General features: G+C 38.8%; 1 protein-coding gene across 1 annotated transcript in view; it reads right to left on the bottom strand.

The window, feature by feature from the left end:
- GLI3 (GLI family zinc finger 3) overlaps positions 1-15359 on the bottom strand; it is a 137206-nt gene that overhangs the window by 65512 nt on the left and 56335 nt on the right. The window contains exon 3 of the mRNA XM_010223780.2: positions 1362-1567. Within this exon, the coding sequence (XP_010222082.2) occupies positions 1362-1567 (206 nt within the window). The remainder of the gene's footprint in view (positions 1-1361; positions 1568-15359) is intronic.

Raw genomic sequence — 15359 nt, 5'->3', positions numbered from 1 at the left:
AGTTTATTGAAGGAATACTTGTGAAGTGTTCTATATATTAATTTTTTTAAAAAGCTGATATATACACTTCAAGGCTTTTCCTAATATATGCCATAACACTATAGCTATATCATGTTTATTTCATACCAAAACGTTCCCAGAGTCAAAATGTGCATTTCTGACCAAATTGTCCCTTCAAGCTATTTCTAATACTTCTAAAAAATACATTTTGGATAAAATAAAAGGGTGGAATTAGCCAGGATTCATACAACTTCCAGAGTACTGCCAGGAAAGCCAACTCCATGCCATATACCTTGACTGACAATAGGTCATTAAAATTTATTCTCATAAGAATATGTGCCCATAACTAATGGATTAACTGTAAAGTTATATGTTCTTACAAGTGAGGATTAATTAGTTATCCGTTTGGATAGGGTGTACTGCTCATTTTTCAATTTCAGCTAAAGGCAGTTTGCCTCTGTTTTGTAAGTTTCTGCACACACTGGGAAGATCTTTCCCATAGTTAAAATAATAGCTTAATTATCTTCCCTACATGCTTACTTGCTAATCTGTTATGTTTTAGCTCTCTCCAACAAATAGTACAATTTTGAGATGTCAACCACCTCTATTGGAAAACTCACCCATTTGCAATTCTACTCATTGCTCACTGAGGCAAAATTCCCACTGAAATGAATAGGAAATGTGCCAGAGTTATTACAGAGGTTAGCTTGTTCTCACATAACCTGGAAATAGTCATGGTTACACCAAGACTTAAAGTATCAACTTCAAGTACTGCCTGTTGTTAAAGCTAAAAGAGCTAACCCAATAACCAGTGACTTCTTTTACATCAGTGTCATTTCATCTGGCCAGATGATTGCTCAGAATAAAATGAAGTAGATCTACTATTCCTAATTGAAACAGAAGTATTGACTAAATTTAATGAGTCAGTGGAAGATTTCTAATTCAAAAATACTATTTTAATTAAGAAGTCTTTCCCAGGTGGGGAACTCCATTGTATAACACCAATTTACTCTCATGAGGAACCTGGTTTGATTCAGTGCAGATGCTTCTCGTTTCCTGGAAGATCAGAATCATGCCCAAAGGTAGCTTCACAAGCCAAAGATGTTTCAAGACATATGCCACGTTTCCAGCTTAAATTTTGAATGAGGCAAGGCTTTTCTTCCCCCCACCTAAGTTTCAACATTTGTGAAAGGTACAAATGAGCCATGATAGGCTGATGAAGTATTGAAACATTTATGACATAATGAATATGTCTGACAAACCTGCTGAAGCTGCTTTGAATGAGGGGGAAAAATGTTGACAAGATTAATATAACTTAAGTTGCTACAATGACAGAAAACAGGAAGCCTGCCTTAACCCACCGTCTGTTGGGCTGAGTCCGCGGGCTGCCGAGATCATGGACAGGGATGGGCTGCTGTGCAGTGACCGGATATAGTCCATGTATGGGTTAATGTAAGGGTGAGGAGGGCTGAAGGGAGATTCGGACGTTGCCGCAGGGTTTCTGTGCGGGGAAATTCTAATGAACGGAAGATCTGAGTATGTTGGGCTACTAGATAAGGCAGAAGGCCTGGAAAAAAAAAGAAACAAAAACAAAAAACAAAATCAGAGAGGTTATCTGTATGATTGAGATCATAACCACAGAAGGGAAAGTGGTTTACAGGTAACATACATTCATTTCTCAAAAAACAACAACTGGGTTGCACATGTAATAACTTCTACTAACTTCAACTGCCTGGGGGGAAAATGAATAGGAAATGAATTCTTTTCTATACCCATTATAAGTAGCATTGCTCTGACCAGTTTTAACACGAGCTTATTTTTGGTTTAAACTTTACATCCCTCAATACCTTTTCCCCATGGAGTTCAGCAGAAAATGACTTTAATTAGTGTGAAATATGCACCCCATACACCACATATTAATTACTGCTGCGCTTTGGAAGACATACTGAAATGCTGAATCACTTACAACCACATGTCTACCGGAAAAAAAGCTTTTTAGAGTTACACTCTGCCCACTGCCTTGGGCCCACTGCCCACTTACTCTTCCTGGAAGTGCAAGATTACACATTTATACAGCAATAATTCCAGAAAACCCAAAGTTTGTAAGCCATTAAGACAGCTGGGCCCTTTGGAGCTTTTTTTCTGTTGATGTCCCTTCCCATGAAAGATGCCAAAAACTTGGTGGCAAAGGAACAAAGATTGCCCCATATGTTTGTTTTTAGAGTGGCTCCAGGGACTCTCTGATGCTTTCTACGAGGCCACAATAATTACATACGTTACTCCCCAGAAGAAAGAGCTGCGCTGCCTTCTCAGACCAAATGTATGAAGCTAGAATGGACTAAGGCCGAAGCTCGAGTTCACAGATGATCAAGGACAACCAACCTTTCACAGCCCCCTGCCTGTGTCAGCACACCTGGATGATATGACAGTGCCTGGGCCCTCCGTGGAGAGCCTTCTATAGCAGTAGCCAGGCTCCAAAGAAACTGGAAAGAGTCCAAATTTCATCCAAACGGGTTGAAGTGCCTGCCCTTGCCAACCTGCTCTTTGGCAAAAGACAATGATTAAGCCTGTCGTGCATTTGCTGTAGTCCAATTGGTTGACCTAAACTAAATGCCTTTTTGTCCCTGTTTTTCCAATTAATGTAGTGTATATGCAGCACAGACACAGGCAGCAGCTGTGGGAGCAGTGAGGGCAGCCTGTTCCTTTGATGCTGCTAGCTTACAAAGAATAATAAAACAAGAAATGTATTTTTTTTTCTTTTAACATGCACATACCATGATCAATGGGGATAGCTGCCGTCACCAACAGAACATAATCTGATGTCAGAGTCCATTCTGCCCTGCTATTGTCTTGGAAACTCTAATGTATGAGTGGGACATAGATCAAAGTTATGCATTCCTACCAGGACACCAACTTCCCTGGAACAAAATCCATGAGGCCTCATGAAATCTGGGGAATAAAGATTTTTCCTGCTATGCTTTTCCCGTCCCTTCCTTATTTGGCTTTAGTGTCTTTCTTGCCCTCGTAAGGCTTTCTGCAAGGTAAGCCTGTTTAGCCTTACACATATGAAAGTACCTCCTAGCTGCAGAGTTTGCTACACAGCTGCATTCTGTGTGTGTTAAAAACAGACACTGGCAACAAAATCATTTCTTTGGCATCCAAGCAACTTATCCACATGAAACCCAGCCAGACACCAATAAGCATTCGGTGTGTTCAAAATGCCTTAGAACCAGAAATCAGAAGTGGTTTTACGTCACCATGAAAAACAGGCATCCGCTTTCCTTGGAGCACCTTGACTCTGTAGGCTTTTTGAAACGTATTTGTTTTACAGTTGAAACAAAGCTTTTTTTCATATTGGTACTGTAATATCTGAACAGCCATGAGGAATTAACTCGTCTTGTGGTTCCTTGTCACACTAAGCGTGGAATGCAGAATCCTGAAAGCTCATGGTGATGTAAGAAGCAATAATACCACAGTTGGATATCACATTACAGGGTAAATTTCCTATCCCCACAGTGAGGAAAATATAGTAGCTTGATTGGTTAGAACGAGAAAATTTAATACACTAGTATTGAAGAAACTAAGTTTGGAAGCTTCATCTCACGTCATTTTACAAATAATTTTTTTCTAAAGTGAGCTCAACTCAAAGCCAGTTAGAAATCCAAACAGAACGTGGGCAAGAGCCCTGACATTATCCGGTGCATATCGAAAACTCTCCAACAGATTTTGCAAGAAGGCTGAAAGTCTACATTATTCTCAATGATTCACTCTCCAACTGGCCAACAGCCAAATGCAGCAGCAGGAACAAGATTAAGAGCCAGGCTGTCAGCTTCTCCCTCCAGATCCAATGGGAGCCATTCAAGGACACTGGGACTCAGCCGCTTCTCCTCCTCATCATTCTTGCTCCTTCCTCTCTCTCCACTCCTCTGAGTTCCTCACAGTTTTCTGAGGACAGTAAAGAAAGGAACCCAATCTGGGTAACATCAACAAACAGCAGGTATACAAGCAGTCTTATCTGAGGCAGAAATAAGAAGTCATCAGATTCCACATAAAATTCCCAGCTCTACACTCTGATGTCTGCTAATCTCTCCAATGTCTGATTTTAATGTGCTGCTAACTTCTCACTCACTTCCAGCCTGTACTTCTCATTCCTCTGTGTTTCTGGATCCTCCTTTCACAGCAGTCTCATTTTCCCTCCTTCCTTCATCTGCTCTCAGCTCCCACTGTCTGAGCCCCTCCTGATTTATTCCAGTAAATGTCGCATGTTCTTCTCTTCCTTCTCTTCTATGATAAACTTCACCACGGACGTCTTTAGAATGTATTGTTTTGTATTCATATTTGTTTAACTCCCTTCTTCAGACTAAAAAATGACCTTTAGAAAGGGCACAGTCAAACACACTTACTATTAACTGTTTCTTTCCAGCACTGCATCTAATCTTATATTGTAACCACTGCCAGCTTTATGTACTAATAAAGAATGATTTTTGTCCTTCATAAATAACAGACCTCATATGTACTTAACCAGTAGCCTGGGTGCTACTAGTAATGCTGAAAGTCAGGCTATTTCATGGGACACAATGAAACTTCAACAAAAGAAAATGCAGGTATATTTGCAGTGATATTGCTTGGAACTTCACGCCTCAATTGTAAACTTGGGACTAGTTATTTTTAGTCTTGCCTCTCTTTGCCATGTGAGTGTGTACTTGTTCTGAATCATCTCATGTACAGAGTGTCCAGCTCATCATCTATTAGAGGCTTTTGGTCTTGAGGAAAAATCTGAAGATTTCATAAAGACTTTCATAAACTGGTAACATCTTTGTGCTTAACCATCACTTGGCAGCATCCAATCTCTGTTTCCCTGTAGCAGTCATCACTGTAGCATTTGGGCCATGACCCAGTGAAGTTCTTCTGCAAGTACTTAATATCTCACACATGTGGTAATTCTATTCAAGAACACACTTAAAGTGCTACGGTTTACTTCAAAGAGGGAGGTGAGCAGATGCAAGTTCTTTTCAAAATCAGGACCTCTGGGTCTACCCCCAAAGATCCTGGAAACTCCACTTAAATTTAATACACAGCCTGTTATATTTTCAACGGTTCTTTGAAGTTGGACATTGCCTGGTTTGGCATGAAAGTGATCATAAGGCTGTGTTTTATCACTGCAACTTTTATAATGGCACTTTAAGCTGATTTTATTATTCTTTTCAATAACCTTGATTACATCTACACCTCTGATGTAAAAGAAAAGCTTCACAGAATAGCACTGTGAAGATAGTTTTTTCCTCCTCTGTGAGTGATATATAGACTAGTTCTGGCAAAACAGGTTTTCTAATTAACAGCTAACGACATGCAAAGTCAATACTACACAGAATTGTGTTTCCACATGGAAGCAGAGAGCCCACCATGGGTACTCCTTTCTGTCCAGACCCCCTTTCTTGTCATCATTAAGGTGACCAAGTATTGTAAATGACAACTTTCATACCTAACTCAGAACATGCCACTACCTGCTTCATCCTCAGTCTCCCCCTTCAGATTCCGACACTCTGGAGAATCTCATCTATTCAGCAGGAGAAAGACACACAAACACCAAGGCAATGAGATCAATGTAAGGGCAATCAATTGCATTTTTGCCAATTAGTCACGACATATTGCTTGATGAATGTTACAGAGGTGCCTAAGCACAGTCTTCAAAATTTACATAGTCACATGAGTTCAGCAGCTGCAAAGCATGGCAAATCAAAACAAAACATGGAATGTTGCAGCTAAAGACTTTTTTTTTTTTTAGCTACTACTGAACTACAGATGATGTAAGACTTCAATTACTCTTACGGAAAATGTCATGTTACCACCAGTCTCTTACTTACTGCTGCAATGCATGAGCTCCTCATAAAGATGTCCAAAAAAGGGCAGAATAATGAACCACTTCTCAGGGCCTCCGCTAAGAAGTAAAAGGCAATGGGGCTAGAGACAGGACTGGAGACAACACTAAAACATGGGTCTGAAATCCCGCCAGGAGACAGTGCCAAAGACAGGACTGCAGATATCCTATAATATAGGTCTGATGGGTCCATCCCAGGACCCGTTTATGACCATCCCATCTAGGAGGCAAGGTCCGAGATAGGTACAATTACAATGTAGCTTTGAGCAGGACTGAAGGCCAAGGACTGGCCTTAAATTGATCTCCAGGGCAGAGGATGCAACTGGAGTTCCCAGATGAGGCTCATCAAGGCAAAGAAGGCTCATTTCTGCCCCTCTTGCAACTGTGTAGAGTGGGCCCAGAGATGTAATACTCCCTCCGTCCTTGTCAGAGGGAGCTTCTATAACAGTAGGGTTCTCTTAAAAGTAAAAGCCACTCAGAACAGCTGCAAAGATCTGTATCACTGGAAAACCTGAATCAAAATTCTGTAGTTGGTTTGGTGTTAAAGAAGTGATCTGTCACAAACAGCTTCCAAATTGCTATAAACTGAGCTTAGATAAAAGCCTATTTTAAGCACAAGCTATCTTTAAAAGAAAATCATGGCGATTTAAGCATTTTCTGATTTAAGAGGAAACTATAACTCCAAGACTAGAAATTTTAATGCCAAGATTTGTTGTGATAAATTTTTAGATGTCTCTTTAATGAATCTGTTGAAAAATACATTTATATTGAAAACAGCAAGTGATCCTTAACTATAACATTGTAAATATGACACTGAGCTGAGGTTACAGATGGAACAATAATCTATCTCACAGAACAAAGCTTGTCAACGAAGTGGGATGAAAAATTGTAACATAACCTAATTTATTATTGCCTTTTCATCCATCTTAGTGTATTATGAAAGTGTCAAAGTTCAAACCTCGATATTTAATCATTTAACAGTACGTTATTCAGTGCTGGTGCAAGCATTTATGGCATAACTCTCATACCAACGATACCCATGCTGTTTCTCTGATATCTGTTCAGCTCAGTGCTGCTGGGAGAATTGAAACTCATTACATCACCCACATTTTTTTTTCTGCGTAATCTTCTGATGGCTACCCCAAAACATGAATGTTTTTATTTCTGGGAGATCCTGGAGAATGAACTAACTTCCTTGTTATATTTAGCTAGTCCTCCTCTAAAGCACACAGGTGAATTCTTCTTGCAATACCTCCCACATTAAATGACTGTTTGCTTAATGTTACAGTTGTGTGTACAGATTGACCTTTTGGCACAATCAGTCAATAACTGGCTAATAAGGCTTTCTTACTAGGAAAACTCAATTCGAAGAAAGTAGGGCTTGATCATGAAAATAAAATGAGGACAATTCTAATAGTTGTGATTAGCTGAAATGATCAAATTATTCCTCAGAGTTACGAGCACATACATGATTGTAGGTGTTTGATACCACAGGCTTAGGCAGCTATTTATATACCTGAACAATACACAAAAATAATGAGTCAAATAATCAGCTATTGTAGGGCTCAGCCCTACAGAAACTGGAATCAATGGTAAATCTTCCATTGATTTAATTGATAAAGTCTTTAAGTGATCATGGATAAGATCTTCATAAGCACAAAATGCTGAGCTAATTCCAGTCTCTTGAGAGCTATCAGTGAACTTCCACTCACTTCAATACAGTAAGAGTTAGGCCAGCACCAACTGTTTTTAAAATAGCATCCCACATCACTCACCTCCTCTTCTCTCTGCATATCTAGTTGAATTTATAAATAATCAAAAACATATGTGGAATCTATGATTATAACACATTTCCATATTTAAACTTTTAAAGAAATCATGTCCCAAAATAAGCAGTCAATTATCATAATTAAAATTTATCATTTAAAAAATCATTCACTGCTTCAAAGCCGTTGTACTGCATTTTGAGAAACAGGAAATCTACATAAATTATTTATAATGCTATAAGAAATACAATTAACTGAATACATGGAAATGTCAGAGCTATTTTCATGGGAAAGAGCTCCAAATGCTACAAGAAGGTAAGCATTGTTACTGTTATTTTCCTAATGCAGGAAATGAAGAGGGAAATCATGGAACTCCTAATATGAGAAAGAACCTTGATTGCCTACATCTCTTTCCATGCTCTAGTTATTAAACTAGTCTGTATTTTGCTTGCTTTTCCTCAGACTTAATCCTGGAACTGTAGTCACTACAGGGAAGTAATTCAATGACTTTAACCCAAGACAAACTCATAGAGTAATATTTTGTAACTACCTTCCATTCAGTAGGTATGTATATAAATTAATACGTATTAATACGTATATAAATTAATAAGTCAGGGAATATGCAATTGAGATATAAAAGGAACTAGATCAGGATTTAATGTACACAGTTCTATTTTGGGTTTCATCACTCAACTGCTATGCAACCTTGGACAAGTCTATTGACTTCTGCTGTTTCCCAAATGTAAAACTGTGGGAAAATATTTAGAAAGTTCAAATGGAAAAGTCAAACTAAGAGATACTATGCAAATTCATAAGATATACAAGTAAGCTCACCTTGGGTTACAGTAAGATGATTCTCCCTGGCAAAGTTAAAATGTACCATGAAGAGAATAAGATACAAGTGACTATACAAGAGATGTTCATGCTGCTGGAAATTATGCAAGATGATTAGCTGATGACCCACAGCAAAAGAATATTACTCTGGTTCACCTTTCCTTCCTTGGGAAGTGTTAACATCATGTAGTTACAGTTAAAAAATTGGTTACATTAATCAGTGCACCAAATTCCTAGGCACTGATTGTATTTCTATTTTTCAACTGATGAATTGCCTGAAAACAGCTCCAACCTTTACATACTTTCTCTGTTCATCCAAAAAATAGTCCAATCACAAGTCTGTTGATTCACTTGAAAAGAGGTTACACTATAATAAACAGTGAATATTAATTCCAGGATTTAATATTTTGGGTGCACCAGCTCAGCAATAAGACTGGTGAATTTTATTCTAAAGTAAGACCTCTGTTCTGTATTGACTACAGTAGGCAACTGTGGCCAACCAGTAAAAGTATAGTCATTTCTTGATTTCTTGATTAAACAGGTCTTAACTTAAAAGTCTTGTCACATGCTCCTTAAATGTATGAAGATAAATTTTTCATGGATTTTTTTTTTTGCAAAACACATTTTAAAAAAATAAGAAGAGTACCATTTTTCAGTATTTCCCCAAATCAAGATTAGACTTCTTATTTTCACCCTTCCACAATGGTAACCTCAGCATAACAACCTGCCTCTCCTTTTTTTGTTTCCTCACATTCTGCCAACAGCTTGTCGTCCACCTCCCAACACATCTCTGAAACACTTTCCAGCTGGCTTTAGCTTATGGGATGTCCCAGCTTGTCAGGCCTTTCAGATCACTGCCTCTTCTTCCTTCAAATCCTTATCAGTAATGCTGAAAAGAAACTGGCAACTAGCGGAAGGGCTATATGGGTTTACCTAGCAATTTCTTTGCTTGTACAAATAAAGAGTGCAAACATACAGAAGCATGACTGATCGTAACTACTCCCTTCAAATGCCACTTGTCTTCTTGCAAATTTTGCAGGGGCTGTGAAGTTTGTATTGTCCCCATTTACCTAGCTAAGCGCCCCCTTATAGCATGGGTGGTATTTCTCTACCTCTAACCAATTTCTGTGAGCTGGAGCAGTTATCAGCCTGTACACAAGGCATCAGCTCACGTTCTGACCCTGCTGAGGGACAAGAGACAATCTGCAGAGAACAGGTTAGGAAAACAGCAGGCACTGGTAACATCTAGAACTGTCACAGCAAGTTTCACCGGCATTCATTTGCCTAAATAGTTTGATGTGAGCTCTTCCTCGAAGAGCTCTTTATATTTGCACAGCACTCAATAGAGCTCTGATTCTGCACAGAGCTGTCAGATTATCACAGTAATGTAAATAGTAAATAAAAGTAATGGGATAACCAAATATGTTGTGATTACCTTTGGTTTTTGGCAGAGCTTTAGTTCACTCAGTTCACACTGATTTCTATGAACTGTGGATGGATCCTATACCTACATAGCATACCCAGTATCAGTGCTGGTAAATTTTTATTCCTTTCACCTGATTCCAAGTCAATAGACTTGTTGACATTAATATATCAAGGATAATGCATTGATGTTAAACGTGATGCACAACTCTTGGTCACAGGTATAAAATATACTCATGCTAGCAGCAAATGTTGAATCAGCTCAGGAAAAGTGCTGCTACACTCCACAGGATACAATGTCAGGGACCCCCATGTACCATTCCGTCTTTAAACTATGCTGGCCTGGCACACAAAATGCAGCAGGAAAATCTAAAAGATCTCCAGCATACTAATTGTTATTAATTAATGTTGTTATTAGTCATAGTTTGGACAGTGGAATTAACAGTCACATTCCTATGACAAACTTGTGCTCTTCAATCCTCTTTCTAGAGGTAGTCCTATTTGCTATTCAAATTTTAGTCTTCTCTTGGTTACAGGCCAGGCCTGTTTCACCACAGAGGCACCATCATACAAATATGTGGCCATACATAAATCCTGCCTGCATTCTCTTACCCCTTTCTTCCTTCCCGTTCCCTTTCCTCTCCTCCTCCAAAAGAGCAGGTCAAAGGAGTGTCACCAGCTTTCTCACACTTAATGCTGTTAAGTCAGCTAATTGAATAAACATTTGTTTAACATTTGCTCCTATTTCACTAATGCACTGTGAGAATGAGAAGAATTTTATTCCCCTTCTCCCCCATCCTCCCCCTTCCTCAGGAGTGCCACTAGCTGTTATCGCAGTGACTAATGTGCTGTATGTGGCCATTATAGTCTTCAACTCTGAAATTACAACCAGGATGAACGATAGGCTCTGCCTGTATGCTGATTGGAGTTGGATGATGATTGATTAGAAGAAAGTCAGACTACGTAGCCATGCAAAAAGAACTGCACTAAGCCACAAGCTTAAACACTGAAGAGCATTTCACCAGTGGCTTCAGAGCTATTAGGTGTTTTCACATTAACTACATTTCTCACATCCAGGTTTGTGCATTTTATCTGTATTCTTTCAAATCCTGAAATTGCTTGGATAAGAGGGTTTTCTCTCTATATATATTTATACACATTTCTAAGAGTAGCCTGAACTTTTAGGGGAAATTGAAGAGGCTTTGTGTCAAGTACAGCTAAATCCAGCCTTTCTATATCAAACCCCTGCTAGAAAATTACTGTGCAGATGATAAGGCTGAAAGATATAATAAAAAGTGACTCTACTCAATTTACACTGCAATATTGGTATGACTGAATATTTTTCATTCAGGTGACTGATAAAATCACTAAACTGTATTGCAGATAAATAAAGGAGGCTTCTGTCAAGAATAAACACCATTAATCATGAAGTCTCACCCTCTGAGTGGCTCTGCTATGCAACTGCACAAATGCACCATCACAAGTGGCATGTGACCCAATGCCTGCTTTTTTTACTCTGTCCTCTGCTGACACTATCTTCTTCTCAGGAAACTTTTATTTTTCTAGCATGTTTAAAAGGAAGTCCTATGATATCTCCTCCATTCAAATTTACAGGTAATTGCAGCTGAAATCTAAATTTCAGTGATTAGATGTTTGACTAAAAATTGATCCCACAGAACAAACTGGACCAGTGCAGACCATGGCTGCAGTGGTATAAACCTCTTGTTACGGCCAAAGTGTGTATTTAAAGTGGTAAGATGGGATCTTTATGCCTAAAAGCTCAAACAAGTAAGGATTTTATCTTTTCCTCAAATCCTCTATTTCCCTTTTCCCCAAAAATCACATTTTCTGATAGGTTAATTTACTTGGAGTCACTATTTCAAAGAAGATGCTGGGAATCTTTTTGAACATACAAATCCGAAAATTCTAAGTATCATGTGTCTACCTTAAACAGAATTGACGGGTTTTCTTTCAAACAGTGATTTTTGTGCTAAAACTGGACACGTGCATAAAAACACTGACTGCTATCTGGCAAAAGCACAGCCATATGAAAAGAAAACCAGACAACTTAGGTAACCTTTTTGTAACCTGTTTTAGAGGGAGCAATGATTCAATAGTGGCCAGGTTATTAAGCGGGAATGAAGCAGTGCCCTATACACTAATGAGGTTAAAAAATGTAGTTAGGTCTTCATGTTAAAGGCACTTAGCAAGCAGTTTGCTTGGCAAAGACCAACTGTGTGTTGGAGCAGAGGACTAATCACACAGGCAGGAATCAAATCGACTGGAAGAATTAGGAGACTTGCGGCCCCGAGGAATGTAATTCATGCAGAAAAGCAGTTGTCAGAGTGAGGCCAGGGAACTGTGTGGGAAGAAAGCAAAATAAACAGCTCAACAAAGAAAACAAAGACACTCAAATAGTGGCTTTTCTAATGGCTGAGTACACTGAAACTTCACTGAGTGCATGTGACAAACACCTCATCACAGAAGACCTCTGTCCAGGCAAGCACAACGGTGAATGGCGCGCTGGTTCAAAAACACTCAGAAAATGTCAGAAGGTATTTAAAAAATAACCTTGAAGTCCAGAAAGTGCACCTACATACACACATATCATGAGTAGGAGAAGAAGAAAAATATCCAAACAGCACAAAGGTAAGAAGAGAGTTAAAACATTTTCTGCAATTACTTCTGGTTCATCTTCCTACTGTTCCCAGATGAGAAGAGTTTGCATGCAAACGCCACCACTGCTTGGGGAAGAACTGCACTTTGTTAACGCGGGTCCACTCTTGCAGCATGAGGACCAGATTACTGTATCCACCAGGGAGAACATCTGATCAGAAAGAGGAGGTTGACTCTGGTCCTAAATCTCAAAAAAACTTATGTTATATTCATGCCAAGGTTTTTCTTGTGATAGTATGATGGATGACAGTAAAATCATACTTTGAAATCAACTGACTGATAATATAAATTTCACAAGTAGTCTGTTTACCTTAAAAATATTTATTTTCAACTAATGGGCGATTGCACAACCCCTGCCCTCAAATTAACGTTTTTAATTTTTTAGAGAAAGGGGCTTCTCCAGTACTTAATAAAGTATCTCTCTCCTCATTTAACTCTTTGGATCATTTGTAGAAGCCCTCTCCAGGCAGCCCATGAGAATATTATGCTTACTATTGTTTCAGCAAATTTGAGCTTCTCTCCTTCCCTTAATTCCTTCCGCTAAGGTAGTAGTAAAGAAGGCGTTCTTTATCCTAGCAAAGTACCTGAAAAGCCTCTCATGTTACCTGAAATGAGCACTCTCTTCAAAGTCTGTTTTGTGATGCCAAGAAACATTCTTTTTCCAAATTCGAAAATGAAACAAAACAAACCCCTCACATTTCCAACATCAGCTGGAGGTCACATCCACAATATTATGGAACACAGATTTGGGGAAAAGAAAGGGAAAAACAGAAAGCTTTTGTTTCAACTTTGATCTTATATGCTAAGATAAGATCTTGAGAAGTTTAAAGTAAAAGCAAGTTGGAAATAACAAAAGACAAATTCAGTTACTCAATAACACTCATAGTGTACTTTCTACTTAAATTTGCTGGTGAAGGGAACATTTGACTAGAATTTTAACTTTAAAGGACTGTAATCCTGACAGAAATCTCAATGTGAAAGTTCAACATTAATCACTTTGCTGAATTATGGCTGGATTTGCTTCTCATCTCTGTACTAACATTAGCAGACAGCCCAAAATTGATATCCACAAGAATTAGTGACTATTATTGAGCAGGGAAAGTCCCAACTAGAATTTCTCGACTAAAAGTACTACCCGAAGTAAAAAAAAAGGGTATATGGATGCACAGAAACTTATGTCTGTATAAAATACATAAGCTATTTGCTGAACACCACCTGAGTCAATCCATGAATATTAAAATTCTGGGAAAGAAAACCCAGCTTGAGGATGGTTCTTTCTAATGCAACTCAGTGCTTCAGTGCACCGTCCATATACATATATACGTATGCACATATATAAGTTGTATCTAGCACTGCCATTCGAGAGTAACCCTATAAAAACACAACTGTTTTCAGGCTCTCCATAAGCACAGCATTCTCAGGTATATTATATCAAAGATGAATGCTGTTAAATGCAACTTAGGACGAGGAAAGGAGATGGTTTTGCTGATCACTTCCTCTATTTTCTCTGCTGGTATCAAAGACGCAGTTGTAGGGACCGGCTGACTGCAGTGCAACCAAATTGGAGCGGGGAAAATGCCACGCTCTTACGTTAAGCAAAGAACTTCTCTCTCACATAGGCCAGTCTCATTGCTGGATCTTGCAGGCATTGAAAACCATTGGGATGCCACATAATCTGCACTAGAAGTCAGTTCTCAATACTGCTGAATATATAATGACCAGGAGACCATGGCCTTCAGAAGAAACAAGGGACTTCACAGTACAGTTTTTGCTTTATTTGTGCACAAAACTGGGGTTAAATAAGCCTTCCTCAGGCAAAGTTGTATCTTTCAACAAGTATATCTCCAGAACCAGAAATGGGTTGGGAACACTATTTCTAATGCAGTTACAGGGAAAATACGTGAAAAACGAGCATCAAGTGCAATACAAATGAACATTCTGGCTATGTAATTTTACAGAAACATGAAATACAATTTTGAAGTCTTTGAAATAAAAGTGGTGTTTAAATACTGGAATTATTATTAGTTCTCTAAGCAGAGCAGGTAACTATTGGTACAGATGGAAACCTCAAAGGAAACAGATTGGTCATCAAGGGACGCAACATCCTGCAACAGCAGGTTGGCCTACACATTTGCTCACTCCAAATAAAATATTCGTTTTTATCTAATGGCATGAGTATAAAACAGATTTCCTAGGAAATGAGTCAAAAGAGGAGTTTGAGGTCCACAGAATGAGTTCAGCAAAACAAGACAGAGATCAGCCATGGACGCTTTCTTGGTATTGTCTTGATGATGTACATTGACAGTGAACTTCCCTGGTGAAGCAGAGAACATCTGATTAGCCCTGGTCATTTGATTTCTGCCCTCCCCACCAAAACTGTCTAAAATGTTGTTAAATGGGGCTATTTGTGCTGGTAGCCTCTATAAACTGGACTAAACTATCAATCTTCTCTTACACAGGCAAGTGAAAAAGCCATGATAAATCTAGGCTGAATTTCAACAGGAGATATAGGAGTGAAAGATGTGTATCTTTAAAGATATAGCCACTTAAATCGGATATGTTTAGGAATTCTCCCTCATGTGAAATACTCCCTAATTTTCTGTTGATCCTTAACACTAACGGTCACAGTACCTCATAAATAATGCTTTCAAAAAGAAGACAAGTGAGTTCCTTCAGAAGCTTCCTATACCTCGCTCACAAGCTTCGGGATATTCTGCCTGTGTGTCTAATCTGTGTGGGGTTTCCAGAACCTTACAAACACCTGCGAAAAACCTTATAAAGTT

The sequence above is a fragment of the Tinamus guttatus genome, unplaced genomic scaffold, assembly GCF_059628265.1.
Source record: "Tinamus guttatus ecotype Peru unplaced genomic scaffold, ASM5962826v1 Tinamus_guttatus_pri_ptg000104l, whole genome shotgun sequence".
Lineage (NCBI taxonomy): Eukaryota > Metazoa > Chordata > Aves > Tinamiformes > Tinamidae > Tinamus > Tinamus guttatus.
Note: the sequence above shows the minus strand (reverse complement) of the source record. Positions and strands in the feature narration are given on the sequence as shown.